General features: G+C 60.4%; 1 protein-coding gene across 1 annotated transcript; it reads left to right on the top strand.

Moving 5' to 3' along the window:
• The first annotated feature begins 405 nt into the window (after nt 1-405).
• Nucleotides 406-13,761, top strand: SLC38A3 (solute carrier family 38 member 3). The gene is made up of 16 exons (XM_021687016.1): nt 406-470; nt 7,996-8,145; nt 8,240-8,321; nt 8,489-8,604; nt 9,170-9,243; nt 9,327-9,419; nt 9,518-9,599; nt 10,720-10,802; nt 10,895-10,953; nt 11,161-11,325; nt 11,407-11,486; nt 11,764-11,864; nt 12,099-12,223; nt 12,308-12,452; nt 13,374-13,477; nt 13,566-13,761. Exons 2-16 carry the CDS (start codon nt 8,045-8,047, stop codon nt 13,668-13,670), a joined length of 1,515 nt encoding a protein of 504 aa, XP_021542691.1. The 5' UTR covers nt 406-470; nt 7,996-8,044; the 3' UTR covers nt 13,671-13,761.
• The last annotated feature ends 1,770 nt before the right edge of the window (nt 13,762-15,531 follow it).

Raw genomic sequence — 15,531 nt, 5'->3', positions numbered from 1 at the left:
TGCTTGGGAAGGGTGAAGCAGGCAGAAAAGACATTTTGTGTCTGACTGATATCTGAAAGTTCCCCACTGAGAGCACCCTTCACCGAAGCTAAGCATTGCTCCGTTCTCTTCTGGCTTCAGGGAGGTGAGCGCAGAGCATTTCAGGGGCTAAGAGGGCACTCGGAGAGAATCTGCTCTAGACTGAAGCGTTCCTCCCCCAGGACTCAACTGAGCCCCTCCTGGAGCAGCTGCTCCCCCACCTAGGGGCTCTTTAGCGCTTAGGCTGCCCCTTTGCAGCAGGCGGGCCGGGGGAGGGCCCCCCCTCCCCAGACCAGCCCCTCCTCCCGCCCGCCGCCTGGGATTGGCGGGCCGGGGGCGGGCCAGGGGCGGGGCCGGGCGCCCTTCATCCCCCGCCGCTGCGCTTAGCCGGGAGCAGAGCGGACAGCGCCAGCCAGAGCGGAGCTCCGTGCGTCCCCCACCCGCCGGGCCAGGTACCGCTGGGGGCGCCGACCCCAGCCCAGGGCACCGGGCGGGCAGAGCCCTACTGTGCACCCTCCCGTCCGTAGCCGGGCTCCGGGCAGCTCCCCTCGCCCGCCCTGCCCCGGGCAGGGGCCTCCCCCCAGCCTCCAGCGAGCCAGAACCCCGCGCGATCTGGGCTCAGGTCCGGGGACCCGCCAGGCAGGACTCAGCTCCGAGATGGAGCTGGTATCCCGGGAGAGGCACCTCGTCGCCTCGGGGCCTGTCGGCAGGGCCGGGCGGGACAGCAGGAGGTCAGCACTCGGGACTGGGGCCGCAGGAAGCCTTGTCGGGGCTCGGGGCGGTGCGCGAGGGGCTTCCCGAGGCAGAATCCGCGGGGACTAGCTGGAGAGCCTCCCGGAGGGGGGCCCAAGAGGGGCCGGGAGCGGGCCCTGGAGCGCTGCCCCGACGGGCGCCTGACAGGCAAATCTGCCCGGCTGGCACGCCGGGAGTCCGGGTATATTTATCCCGGCCGCGTTGGGCAGGGGCTTGAGGGCAGATCGGGCCAGGCTGCCTGAGGGGCCGCGGGGCACATGTTGGTCCCGGAACCCGTGCCATTTGCAGCCGGGCCAGCGGGCACGGCGGGTACAGGGCGCGTGTGGCTCTCTGGCCCGAGGGCGGGGCTCTGTGCGCGCTCCTTGCCGCCTCATTGCGCGGTGAGGGTGTGAGAGCGGGCGCCGAGCGTAGGGCAGAGGGAAAGGACCAGGACTGGGTTTGCAGGAGCCCGCCCCCGCTCCATTGGCCCCTTCCGATTGGCCACAGCGAATGCGTGCGTTTGTTTACACCCGGGGAGGGGGAGGCCAGGGGCGGGGCCTGTGGGAATCCGCCCTCTCCCCCACAGTGACCTGAGCCCCGAGCTCAGGTACAGGCTCTAGGACAAGTCTGAGAGGACTAAGTCAAAGGTCCTTGTACCTTGCACCCTGGGGACACCTCGACCCAGGCCCACCCTCCCTTCAGCCCGCCGGTCCTGTCTTTCCTTCCATGACGGCCTTGGGCCACTGTTCTGTCCCTGGGAGAAGCCTTTGGACCTTCCACCCCTTCCTCTTCAGTACGCAGTGTGGCATGGGAGCTCAGTTCCTTCTAGAGAGGAAGAAAATGCCCCAGAGCTTCTCAGTCTGGAGCACAGAAAGCCGGAGAGATCTGGGGACAGTTCCATTTTGAGAGGGGTAGGTTCTGTACAACCTTGGAAGTCTTCCTGCAGGAAGCACCAGAGGTGGGAGGAATCAGGGGTGGGTGAGGCCAGGCCTGGCACATCTCCAAGAGGGCCGGAGTGACTGGAATCAGAAAGGAGAATCTCTGACCCCCTGGGGGGTTGGAGACAGGGGCCAGTTCTCTGGGGAGGGTGTGGGTGTATGTCTCAAAACTCCACTCTGCCTGGGCTCGAGCCCATGTCTTTACTGGCTTCTCAAACCATTCTTTCTTCAGTACTGGTTCTTTTGGCCCACATCACTACGCCCCCCTCCACACACACTCCCCCCCCAGTCCAGGGCTCCTGGTGGCCAGACCAGAACAGATTGCTCCTGTCCTGCTGCCTGCTGCCCTAGCAAGTGGCCTTGGAGCCTTGGGCAAATCGAGAAACGGAGGCACAACAAGACAGCCTGGGTGGTTCGAGGTCTCTGGGTAGGGCCAGGGAAGGTTTTTGAGCTGAACTGAGTGCACCCTGAAAGTCCAGGCTGGGTGTGGAAACAGGCACTCATTCAGAGGGGAAAGCATGTTTTAGGGGAGTGGTTGACTGCAAGGGAGGTACGGTTTTGGTATCCACGTGCGCAGAAAGCTGCGGTGGGATGTGCAGCCTATGCTGTGGTAACATAGGAGCCCTGCAGGCACACGGTCTAGTGCAGACGTGGCCAGGGGCCAGGGGCCACTTAGAGGTGGGCTGAGATGGGCTGGGGGCTTGCCAAGGGCCTTGAACCCATTCTATTCACTTAGCAACACATACTGAGCACCTACCGTGTGCCCTGCGCACCTTCAGTCTGGTGGGTGGACGACTGGCCTTTGACTCTGGATAGGAAGACAGATGGGGGGGCACTCTAGAGGACCAGGCGGGGCTTCTGGGGCCCAAGGGAAGGACCAGCTGCTGGGGCAGGAGGGGCTTTCCGGTCAGCGGCCTGGGGTGGCTTGGTTTTGAATTTCCGCTCTGCGGGCCACGTCCTGTACACAGCCTCTCGGCCGGCACGTCTGCACACGTGCGTGGCTGCTGAGAATGGGGGTCACTTCAACTGACCATCACTTCTGTGTATCTTTTCCATTGTGCGGGTAGACAAGCGCTGGCCTGGGGAGCGGTCTTTCCAGCTGGGACTGACCATGCACCTGCTCAGTCCCACCGTCTGGATGTCCCTGCACCCAGCTAGTAGGGGTCTAACCTGCCCTTGTAGGAACCTGCAAATGCTGTGGCAGCCTTCTTGCAGGGTCTTGCAGGGTTCCGCCTGGCCATCCCTGTGGTGCTCGCTGGGCCTGCTGCCCACTCACCTGGGCCTCTGGCTCTCTCTCCCCTTCTCATTCCTTCTGGGGTTCTCTCTGTCTTTCACTGGCTGTCTCCCTGTTTCTCTGTCTCTCTCCACTTGGCTATCTCTGGCTGGTTGGCCATCTCACCTCCCTGGTTGTCTCTCTCTCTCTCTCTCTGTCTCCCTGTCTGAATGTCTGTCCACCTCTCTCTGTGTGTGCATTTTTCTGTTTGTGTACCTCTATATCCATCTGCATTTCCCTTTCTCCCTGTGCCTCTCTGTCTGTCTGGATCAGTATGCGTGGACACATGTACCACACGTATGTGCTTTCTGTCCTTCCTCTTTCCCTGGCTCTCTCTTCCCTCCCTCTGCCTCTCTGCTTCTGCCTGACATTGGATGGTGCCTTTCCTCCAGGCCGACCTTGCCTCTAGCCGCCCACACCAGGGTCTCCAATGAGTCCTGAGCTGCCCCAGGCCCCTGCTCCAGCTTTCCTTGGGGCCAGAAGTCCGGCTGTCCAAATATTTGGCCACCTCCAGGGGATTCCGGGTCAGGAGGGAGGAGGATGGGCTGGCTGGCTCGGGGTCTCCCCTGCCCCTAGGGGGCCACAAGCATGTGATGTCCTGTCCTTTGCCTCAGCTGGGCCTCGGGCTGCACGTCCCTCTCAGCAGGCTGGCAGTGGGGGGAGGGGGCTGTTTCTGGCTCTGGCCCAGTCTTGAGCCAAGAGGTTCCAGCTACAGCTTCCCTTGGGGGAGCAAGGAGGGTCCTGGGCTGGGTGGGAGAGGAGGCCTAGGTGTCTCAGGTTAGGCCCAACTCTACGCAACTGTTGGGTGTCTAGAAAATATACCCTGTCACAGGAAAGTCCAACTTCCGGCCCCAGCTGGGCCCCTCAGATCCTCCTAGACACTTCCGGATGCCCAGAACACAGAAGCACAGTCCCCAGGCACCAGGGCCAGGGAGCTAGACTAGGAGGGATTGGCGTTGCTGACACATCAATGCTCTGGGCCATCTTCCTTTCTCTGGATGTGCCCCCTCTTGCACACCACCCGCCTCAGTACCAGCCCAGTGTTGACCAGGCACTGGCTACTTACCCACTATTGTGGACAATGAAGGAGTAGTGGATGAGGGCCTGGGTCTACTGAGGTCAAAATCTGGAGTCGTGGGCCTGGAAGAGGGGCTAGGGGGGTATAAGGCTACAGCACTCTCCCATGTTCAGAACCCCCTCCCGCATGCCCTACCTCTAGTCCCCTGACTTCAGCAATCATCTCCCCACCAATCCCTGGGGCCGTGCCTTGAGAACATAGAATTCAGACAGGTCCATTCAATCCAGTTTCCTTGTTGACTGATAGCTTGTCCTAGGATGGTGTTCTCCCTCTGAAGCCTGGAGAAGCAGATGGGCAGAGGGGTGCCGGGATAGGAGGGGCCCCCTTGTCTCTGCCGAGGAGGGGAATAAGGATGGCTGAGCTGGAACTGGGGGCAGCCCTCATCCCTGAGCCTCCGGGAATGACCGCAGTGGACCTGCAGGCCAGGCCACCTGCCTGTCCCCTGACATCTGGGCTGAGGTTAGGATTGCCCAAGCACCAGAAACCTGGGGGCTGCAGCAGCAAGTTCTATGGGGTCTGTGCCCCCACTAAGCTTATGTGGCTGCGGGACTGAGGGAAGGACAGTGTGGATGCCTCCCTGTAGCTAGCTAGCCCACTACTGCAGACCTACTGATGTCCCTGAGCATTGGGGGAAGAAAGCAGTGCTCAAGTCCCTGGTGGCTCCAAGGACCTCGGTTGTGGGACAGAGAGGTATGTGTCCCACAGCAGCTGATGCAAGCAGTGGCCTGGATTCCTGGGCCTCAGAATTTTTAATTAGCCAAACTTAACACCTGTCGAGGTGTGCCTGACAAAATCTCACTCTGTGATGGCCGCGTGGGCGAGCGTTACCTGCCGCACCATCCTTGTGGTTCCTGGCCTCTCCTGGCCCTTATCTCCCAGCAGAGCCAACAGGCCCCAGGGCAGTGGCCTAGGCCATCGATTTCCTGCCCAAGTCCACGCTGCACCCATGACAGATGCCATTCTGATGATCTGCCCAAGGTTGCAGTGATCTTTCCAACCTGGAGCCTGACCCCTCTCTGGGAGCCCATGGCATGGTCTGGGACAAAGGCCTTGGGGAGGCTTCTCACTCTGTCCCCAGCTTTGCCAAACCTCATGGGACCCCTGGAGGGCAGGAGGACACTGAGGTCCTGAGTCGGGAATGCTCTGCCCGTGGTCACACAGTGAGGCAGGGCCAGACCAAGACTCAGACTCAGAATGTCCACTCTGGGCTTTCCCAACAGTGGGTCAGAATCGGCTGGCAGCTTGTGTTAGGCAGAGGCTATCCCTGAGTCTACCCTGACTCCTTGATACAAAGGAGCCTGCTAGGCGATAGGCCTGAGGGACGGCAGATGTCAGAAATGGGCTGCCAGCCTCAGGGAATGGCTGGGGGCCACTCATCTCCACCCTGGCTTCTCAGCCCTTAGTCCTGCCCTATGCTGAAGTACAGACCTGTTGACCTGGCCTTCAAGGCTTCGTTGGGTTTGTCTGTAGCCGTGGAACCTTCTTCAGTCTGCCTCATACCACACCTTAGAGCCTTTGCCCACGCTGTGCCCTCTGCTTCAGGGACTCTTTCCCATTCCACACTTTTGGGACTCCTCCTGAGATTTCAGAACTGGCTCCATCACCTCCTCCTCTAGGAAGCCTTCCTTGATGCCTCTGTCTCCCCTTTTTTGAGTCCCAGCACTATGTGGCTCACATTCAGCTGCTGTGCACGGGTATATGTTTGGGGATTTTGTCCCTTCCAGACTGGAAGCCACTTAAGGAAGGATATTCCATGTCCTCTCTGGGATCTCAAACCAGGCCAAAACCCAGCAGTACCTGACTGTGAGTAATAGACAGGACGTGAAGGTCTAGGCCTAAGTCCTGCTGGGGGGATGGGGAACCTGGAGCCAGGAACTCAGGCCCTTTGGCCATGACCATGCCATGGGCTGTGGTCTCCCTGGAGGTAGTGCCTGGCTGCTAGGGAAGGATATTAAGGCAGAGAAGGGTGCTTTGTCCAAGCTGCCAACTCAGCACACTCTGAGGGCCTGTCCCAGCCTGCCCAGGGTGGGAGGTCCAAAAAGGGCAACCCTAGCGGAGAGCCAGGGGGCACCAGGGAGTGACTCTGGAGATAAGATGCTGGCATCTCCACACCCAACTGGGACCCTTGGAGAGGTGCTGATGGTGAGGCTTAGGGCAGGGGCATGAAGACAGGCTGACATCAGGGGCTCTCATCCAGGGGAGGAGAGCACGAGAGGAGATGGTCACATTGTCATAGTCCTGAGGGGCAGGGCTGGAGGTGAGATGGGTTCAGATGCCAGCATCAGAAAAAGGGGAGGCAGGTTGAGGGAGTCCAAGGGTGCCAAGTGTGGGTCCCTAGGATCTGAACTCTGGCCTAGGGCTGCCTGGGGCAATGGTGGGCTGCCTCCAGGACACTGGGGCCTGAGGCCTGAACCCAGCTTCCTGGCCCCACGCATAACACCGAGTGCTAAGACCCCTGGTGCTCTGGGTTCTAAGTAGACCTGAGACCATCAGGATCCAGAGGGGGATGGGGTATTCAGGGCAGGATTCAGAGTTCCCAAGCAGAGGGGGTGCTATGGCATCAAGACGAGACTCTGGTAGGGGCGCCTTGCTGGCTTAGTGAGTAGAGCATGCAACTCTTGATCTTGGGGTTGTGAGTTTGAGCCCCACATCAGGTGTAGCGATTACTTAAAAATAAAGCCTTAAAAAAAAAAAAAAAGACTAGGCTCTGGGGGACCTACATGACAGTGCTGCCCCTTCCTTGGTCTCCACTCAGGTCTTAGCTCTCCTACTGGCCTATGTAGCCTTCAGGACGTCCTTATAGATCCTGGGGCACTGTGCCCAGGTAGGTACCTTCTGGGCATGGGGTAGGTGGCTCCCAGCTCCAGTGATGGGAGAGGGGCCAGTGAGGTGTGTGGCAGGGGGCAGGGGTGGTGGGGGGCAAGGAGGGGAACTGGCTCCTTAGAGGCCCACCAGGGCCATGCCTTGAGGGCAGGGAAGGGAGGATGGATCCAGTGGCCCAGGCCCCTCTACAGCTGCCTCAGGCCCTGAGTTCCTGGCCTGGGGTTCCGGGAAATGGAGAATCTGCTCAAAGGGTCCACTCCTGGAGGGTGGCCACCTAAGGGGTGGGGGTATTCCCTAGGAGGAGAGGCTTGAAGGAGAACGTGGCCCTAAGGCCAGGGCTGTGTGGAGGGTGAAGCCTGTGTGGCCCAGAGAGCTCGGCCCTGGGACACTCATTTCCTGGAAGGCCCCCTGAGGGCCCTCGCGGCCAGGCGGGCAGGGGCCAGGTGTCCAGCCACCCAGCACCGCCTCAGGCCTCCTGGCTCCGGGGGGCGGGGGGGTAGCCTTTGCGCCTGCCGTTCCCAGCGCCAGCTCTCAGACCACAGAAGGCCCTTTGTTCTGGCTGCCAGCAGTGCCCGCCGGGCGGCTGGGAACAGGGCCCACAGCCCTCACCCTCTCCCGAGGCCTCCAGCCGTCGGGCAGTGCCATTCTAGGTTGGCTAGGAGGCCCCTGGCACACAGGGCCGGCACAGGAAACCGTCTCCCGGTATTAATGTCAGGGAGGGGGTGTCGGTCCGGGGCCCACCCCCAGAGTGGAGTCTGGATGCCTGGGACTCAGCATCCTAGGCTCCAGGCACCACTGGACTCTGAACTCAGGTCATCCAGCTGATCCTTACTGCACAGATGGAGAAACTGAGGCCCCCACGGGCTTGCCTGGGCTGATATGTGGGTGGGGGGGGGGAGGCAGGGAGCGCTATGTACTGGCCAAGGTGTCCCCTCAGGATGTCCCGGAGAACTCAGGTATCTGAGCTCTACTCCCCCAAAAGCAGGGCCCAGGGAGGCAGCAGGCCCAGCCGCATATGCACGTAAGTCCTGAGTGACCTTCTGGGAGGTGCGATACGGCTATAGACTTCCGGTGGGAGGCTGGGCCATGGGTCCCGGGAGCGGGGATAACCAGAGGGACCCATTGCTCTGCAGACTTCTGTGTTGGTGTGAGAGCTAGTGATCCTGCTGGTGGCCCCTGACCATGGAGGCACCTCTGCAGACAGAAATGGTGGAGCTGGTGCCCAACGGCAAACACTCGGAGGGGCTGCTCCCAGTCACCACCCCCACGGCCGGCAACCCGAGGTGAGCAGAGGAGAGGCCCAGCCACGGCTCAGGGCAGGGCAGGGTGCCGAGCAAGGGCTGGAGGTGAGCTGCCTGCTCTGGCCTGTGCCTGCAGGGTCGAGGGCCCCAGACGGAGCTGTGTTGAGGGCGAGGGCTTCCTACAGAAAAACCCCAGCAAGGAGCCGCACTTCACTGACGTGAGCCGGGGTGCACTGGGGGCGGGACACCGCTGGGAGCTTGTGTGCAGTCATGAAGTGCTCTGGGGCAGCAATGGGAGGCGAAGGGACAGTGAGGGGGAACGCTGGGAGGCCCTCCATGCTTTGCTGACCCCCCCCCAACTCCCATCTCCCTCTGGTGCCTGCAGTTCGAGGGGAAGACCTCATTTGGGATGTCAGTGTTCAACCTCAGCAACGCCATCATGGGCAGCGGCATCCTGGGCCTCGCCTACGCCATGGCCAACACGGGCATCATCCTTTTCCTGTAAGTCCTCTCAGTGAACCCTCCCGAGACAGGAGCCCTAAACAGGCCACCAGCCATGACCTCCCAGGACCTGCCGGTTTCCCATCCCAAGACCCAGGCTGCAGTGGGGGGGCTTAACCCAAACCACAGCTAAAAAAACCCGCCATGGCTGGACAAATAGCCCTCATTTCCCAGCAAGGCCGGTGAGATTACAACACAGGACAAGCCTAACAGACCCGAGTCTATCCTTCTACCACCTTTACATGTGATGAGCCAGCCCCCGCGGCCAGGCCTTGTGCGGGCACACGTGTACTTTACCTGGGAACTCTGCCCTGCTGCCCAAATGGAAAACGTGCTTGTTCCAAGAACGCAAGGAGGTGGTGCTCAGAGGCCCCTTCTGGGTTGTGGCTCACCCTGGGTCAAATGGGTGGTGTTCACCACTGCTAGGGTCTGTTGAACTTGCATCCACACCTGTTGGGGGTCCAGACACCTGGCTCACAGACCCACACACCCAGGCCTCCCAGAGCTCCTCGCCCCTGCCACCCAGGGAAGCCCCAGGTGGCTTCCTTTCATCCATCTTCCTCAGGTTCCTGCTGACGGCCGTTGCCCTGCTCTCCAGCTACTCCATCCACCTGCTACTCAAGTCCTCAGGGATCGTGGGTGAGCCTTCAACCCAACCTGGAGCAAGGGAGGGCTGGACCGGGGAGAGCACCCCTGACTGTTCTGACTCCTCGTGCCCACAGGCATCCGTGCCTACGAGCAGCTGGGCTACCGTGCCTTTGGGACCCCAGGGAAGCTGGCAGCGGCCCTGGCCATCACGCTGCAGAATATTGGAGGTGAGGCAGGCAGACACGGGCAGGCGGTGGGCTGGTGGGCAGTCCGAGGGCTGGCTGCCTTGGCTGACCCCAGTGCCTGCCTACCCGTCTCCCCCCAGCCATGTCCAGCTACCTGTACATCATCAAGTCTGAGCTGCCCCTTGTCATACAGACCTTCCTGAACCTGGAGGAGCAAACCTCGTGAGCCCCAGGGTGGGGCGGGGCTGGGTGAGGGTGGGAGGTCTTCGTCTACCCCTCCGTGTGCCCTGCTGGCCCCGGGAACCCAGGCTGGGCTAGTGGGAGAGACGAGACAGTGCTTGCAAGCGGCAGCTGGAGGGGCAGAGAGCTGCCAGCCGAGCTAACATTCAGTCGACACTCGTTTAGGGAGCACCTAGGGGAATCCCCCAGGAAGGCCAGTGGGGGTAAGGGGTGCGGTGAGGCCGAGGAAGCTGGGCCCCCACCTGGGCCTGGACCCAGCCTGTGAGCACGCAAGGGCCTGAGAGCCTTGGGCTTAGCTCTAAGCCCCTGCTATTCCTGACCATGGCTTGGGTGTTAGCCGCCCCCCAACCAAGAAATTAAGCCCATGGTGTCCCAATTGCCCATCATCAGTTTAGCCAGCACTAATGGCATCAGCCATGTTTTGTGGGTGGAGACAGAGATGACAGCCAGGCCCTGCCCTTGGCCACACAGCCCAGGCAAGCAGAGGGGTGTGAAGTTGAGAGCAGCTCTAGGAGGAGAGAAGCATCAGGATTCTTTCCCCGACCCCCCACCGGGTCCTGGGGGCCTTTCCCAAGGAGTTGGCCTTTAGGCTTCCCTGGGAAGCGGGGTCTCATTCCTTATCCCTTTAGTTCTCTGTGCCCCCTGTCCCTTGGTGGTGGCGGGGTGCAGGATGATGCAGGATACAGATGTCAGGAGGGACCACAAGGGGCACCAGACGTTGGCAAGTCCCTGATCCCCCCATAGAAAATGTCCCACCCCCCAGAGCCAGGTTCGTTCATCCCCCTGCCTACCTGGGCCCCTGGGGGCCCCTCCCTGGGGAAGCTGGACCCAGGCCTGTGTGTCCTGAGAAAAACAAGAGCAGTGACTATACCTATAATGGTCACCAAGCAGGAGCCCGGCGCCTTAGTCCGCACCTCGCCCAGGAGAGTGCGGAGAGAACGTCCATTTTGCAGATGGGGAAAGGGAGACTCAGTGCTCTGAACAAGTATTTTCCAGAGGTCACTCAGTAGCACCCCGGGGGCACCAATTAGGTATGGAGGCAGACGCCCCCCACCCTAAGGCTGAGGAGACTGATGTTGGCTCCCCACTCCTGTCCCTGCAGGGACTGGTACATGAACGGGAACTACCTGGTGATCCTAGTTTCTGTCACCGTCATTCTGCCTCTGGCACTGATGCGGCAGCTTGGTGAGTGTGGCAAGGCCAGGGCCTTGGAGGGGGGATGTTGGAGGGATGCCTGGGAGGGGACCCCAGTCTCAGAGCCCCTCCGCACTTTGCAGGCTACCTGGGTTACTCCAGCGGCTTCTCTCTCAGCTGCATGGTGTTCTTCCTAATCGCAGTGAGTCACCCTCCGTGCTGGAGTGGAGGGCAGGTCTCCCCGGGAGGGGGTGGGGGGCAGGCTCCTCTGTCAGGCGGAGGGGTCAGGCCTTTCTGGGAAGCCTGGGTCAGAAGGCAGCCCCTTCCGTCCTGATCTAGGTGTGGCGTCATAGTGACTCCCGGGCAGATCTAGCCTGGCCCTGATCTTCTCATCCTTTCCCCAACCCAGGTCATCTACAAAAAGTTCCACGTGCCCTGCCCACTGCCCGTCAACTTCGCCAACATCACGGGCAACTTCAGCCTCGTGGAGGTCACCAAGGAGGAGGCACAGCTGCGGGTTGAGACAGAGACCACAGCCCTCTGCACCCCGAGCTACTTCACACTCAACTCACAGGTCCCAACAGGCCAGGGTGGGGGCGGTGGGCCCCGTGAGAGTGGGGGGGGCTGCCCTGACGTGGTCCCCGTGTCTCCCCAGACGGCATACACCATCCCCATCATGGCCTTCGCCTTCGTCTGCCATCCCGAGGTGCTGCCCATCTATACAGAGCTCAAGGAGTAGGTGTCTGTGGTTGAGAGGGGGGCAGCCGCCTTAAGCTGGTTTGGGGAGAACGAATGTGGTCCTGACAGGACCGGGGGTGGGGGTGGGGAGGAACGGGAGCCAAGTCACTTTATCAAAGCTCTCCGTGGCTGCCCTGAGGGGCGACTGGGGACAAGAAGGAGACTTCTTCAGCTGCCAGATGGTGAGGGTGTGGTGCCGGAGAGACCCCAGGGCACAGGGGGGTCTCTGGTGTGGCCCAGCTTGGCACCAGTCCCCTCCCCTGCTTCGCCGTAGTCCCTCCAAGAGGAAGATGCAGCACATCTCCAACCTGTCCATCTCCGTCATGTATGTCATGTACTTCCTGGCTGCCCTCTTCGGCTACCTCACCTTCTACGGTATGGCTGGACCATGGGGGCAGAGGCAGAGGCCAGGCTGGGGGGCACGGGGCTGGCCGGTGGCCATGGCACCCTGCATACTGTAGGCGCTAAGTAGGTGTGCGACGCCTAACTGTGCCCTGCGGCTGTGGAGGTGAGTCTGTTGCCACTTCGCACAGTGTCAGGGTCAACCCAGGCTCAGAGCCCACCCCCCTCCCCGGGCCACGTGCTGACCGCCCTCCCTGCCTGCCGCAGACGGGGTGGAGTCAGAGCTACTGCACACCTACAGCAAGGTGGACCCATTCGACGTGCTGATCCTCTGTGTGCGTGTGGCCGTGCTGACGGCAGTCACACTCACGGTGCCAATCGTTCTGTTTCCGGTGAGCCGGTGGGTAGGTGGACCAAGGCAGGGTGGGATGGAGGGAGCTGACAGATTGGTGACTCTTCCCACCCCCGCCCCCCAGGTGCGCCGTGCCATCCAGCAGATGCTGTTTAAGAACCAGGAGTTCAACTGGTTGCGGCACACGCTCATTGCCATTGGCCTGCTCACTTGCATCAACCTGCTGGTTATCTTCGCTCCCAACATCCTGGGCATCTTCGGGGTCATCGGTGAGGGTCTGGCCCAGCTGTGTATAGAGACAGGGCATTGGCCCAGAGAATTTCCTATCTGCAAATCCTGGCAGATTCCTGAGATCATACCCTACATTTAAGTGATGGCTACTGGCCATGTGTGCACAGCTTGGCTTCCTGTCTGAGATTTTGTCCTTAAGGCTATTCTAATCCCTTTTGAGGGCTCAAAACCAGAGACAGTTCCCCTTGCTGGGGGATGAGGTGGAGCCCAGGTGCCAGGGACCTCCATGAATGATCTCACTGGGTCTTGTCCCCATTTCACATATGAGAAAATTAAGGTCCCTCATGATTAGGGGAGTAGCAGAGCCATACAGCTGGTAAGTGGGGGGCCTTGATTTAGCTCTAGGATAATGGGACTATAGGTTTGGTACTCTGTCCACTGTCCCATCCCAGCTGGGGCTCTGAGCTAGAAGATCAGACAATTCTGAGATATCTTTGGGGTGACCCAACTCAGAAGACTCACTCCCCAACCCAAGTCTGCAAGGACCAACGCACAGGCCTGGGGGGCCGAGTGTCATGGATATCATAGGCAAGACTGTTGGTTCTATATATCTGAAATCTGACTTAAAAGTGATTTAAGCAGAAAGGAATGAATTGGCTCAAATAAAGAAAAAGCCTTCAGGAATAGCTATATCTAGGAGCCCAATATCTTCAGGGCTTTGTGTCTATCTCTTGGCTTGCCTTTTCTCTTTGCTAGAGAGTCTTTGACTGCCAACAGCACTAGCTTTCCATCCAGGTAGACAGAGAACCAGGGGAAGGGCTGGTGGGCTCTCCAGAATCAGGCAGAGCTCTCAAGTGGAGTCTCAAGGAAGACATTCCGCCAACAAGGAATGTTTGATCTCATTGAAGGGTCCACCCCCGGACCTTAACCAATATGCGGACATGCCTCGTTCTTTGCAGGTGCCACATCTGCTCCATGCCTCATCTTCATCTTCCCTGCCATCTTCTACTTCCGCATCATACCCACCGAGAGGGAGCCTGCAAAGTCTACCCCCAAAATCCTGGTGCGAGGGTCCTGGAGGTTGGTGGCCTGGTGTGGGGCTGAGGGGGCTGCCCTTACTGCACCCCTGACTCTGACTCCTGTCCCCACAGGCCCTTTGTTTCGCTGTGCTTGGCCTCTTGCTGATGACCATGAGCTTGAGCTTCATCATCATTGACTGGGTGTCAGGGACCAGCCGGCATGGAGGAAGCCACTAGGAGGAGACACCCATCCTGTTCTGACTACTCGTCCACGTACCCCTGCCCAGAGTCTTCAGCCCTTGCTCCCATCTAGCCAAGGGGGAGGAGAAAGACGTGTTAACACTATGGCATTTGGCCCTGCCTCACATCCTCTCTGTGGAAGGTTTCTGTCAGAGCCAGGACCAAGGCCCTAGGGCCACTCCCTTTCTGGGCTCCCGGGCTCCAGGGGCTGCCTGGGCTGAGAGCAGGGTAGGGCTGTACCCTTGCTCCCTCACTCTTGCCTCAGCTCCCACCCAAGCCTCTGTTCTCCTTTGCACAGATGCGCACACGAGGCCCAGCAGCTGCCTCCCGAGGTCACACAGCCTGTAGGGCATGTAGAGCTGGAAACCAGGCCTGCAGCCATCTCCCCACCGTGCTCCTGGGCCGTGGTCTGCACCCTGGGGCCTCATCTCCCTCAGCTCACTCACCTCTTCCCACTTCTGTCGCTGAGGCCCCTTTCAGGCACTTGGACTCAGGCCCTTAGATACCCTTGTCTCCTTCTCCCATCCCCATCACCAGAAGCAGACCATTCCACCCCACACCTGGAGCCAGCAGGTTCTTTTGAGTGTGAGGCTGGTGTGGGCACCCCCAAGGGACCCCTACCCTGTCCCTTCACCAGTCCTGGGGAGGCTGGGACTCCCCCCACCCCAAGCCTGGGCCATAGCTCACATTCCACTTCTGGGAGAAGAAAGAGTCTGGGGCCCGGAGTGTCTCTGTCCCCTGGGAGCCAAAGACCCCAGGGGCTGGTCTGGGGCAGGAGTGGAGAGGTGGTGGGCCCCCTTTTATAAATATTATACATAAGACCAGCTATGTTGTGTATTCTTGATCCCCATGGCCCCTGTGCTCCTGGAAAGTGGGTAGACGTCGGGACATGGATGGTAATGGGAGCCCCTCCGGCCTCCTTCCCTGAGATGAGGGTGGGGACAGGCCCCCTTCCTCCCAAACCAGCCAGTGGTATGCTCAGACTCAGCTCTGGATCTGGGCCAGGCTCAGCACAGACCTGCTTTCTCACGGGGTGAGGTGGGGAGGAATTAATGAGGCCCCAGGAAATGGGACAGAGAGAGGCCTCCGGAAGGAGGCAACGTGAGGTGCATCGCCAGCAGCTTCAGGGAGGGTCTGAGCTGGGGGCAGCCGAGCCCTGTGGAAGCACTGTCGAAGGGCCCCCTGCCCTCCCTGGCTGCCGTGTCAACCCTCTGTCAATGCTTTGAGTCTGGGAACAAAAGTCCAGGAATCCTGTGACCTGTCAGACTGATCTTCTGTTAATAGTAAAACCCACTGTGAATAAAGGTGGGTTAGTGAATTCCTGTACTGGGGACCCTGGGTTTTGAGTAGGGGGTCCAAAGCAGGGCAGGGCTAGTCTAAGGATGCAGGGTAGCCCCAGGTGGCCTTGGCCCCCGATGGGACCGGGAAGCTGCCCATTGCCTGGGGCAGGCCTAAACCAGCTGGTACCCAGCAAGATGGAGCTGCCCAGGCCTTGGCACCAAACCCTCATTAGGAGAGACCCTGCACCCGGCTAGGCCGCCGGGGAAAGGGCAGCAGGAAAAATCCGGTTTGAACTGGCAAGGCAGCTGCCAGCTTGGGAAACCCCTGAGGAAAGAATTTCCTCAAGCTGGTGGCTGCTAGGCCCATGACAGTGCCCGCTGACCAGAGCAGGGCTTCCCGGATCTAGTTCCTTTAGCCCCAGGTGCTGGACTCCAGCCTGGGGACTTCCCCGGGAGCCCTGCAGCCCCAGAAAAGAGCTGGACACCGGCCTAGAGGGGGCTGCAGCCCTGAGTGTCCTGGCGTACGGGCTGCCCTCTGGGGGTCTCTGGCTTCCTCCTCATCGGATTAGGTCATAGCC

This window comes from Neomonachus schauinslandi, chromosome 1, assembly GCF_002201575.2.
Source record: "Neomonachus schauinslandi chromosome 1, ASM220157v2, whole genome shotgun sequence".
NCBI classification, from domain to species: domain Eukaryota; kingdom Metazoa; phylum Chordata; class Mammalia; order Carnivora; family Phocidae; genus Neomonachus; species Neomonachus schauinslandi.
Note: the sequence above shows the minus strand (reverse complement) of the source record. Positions and strands in the feature narration are given on the sequence as shown.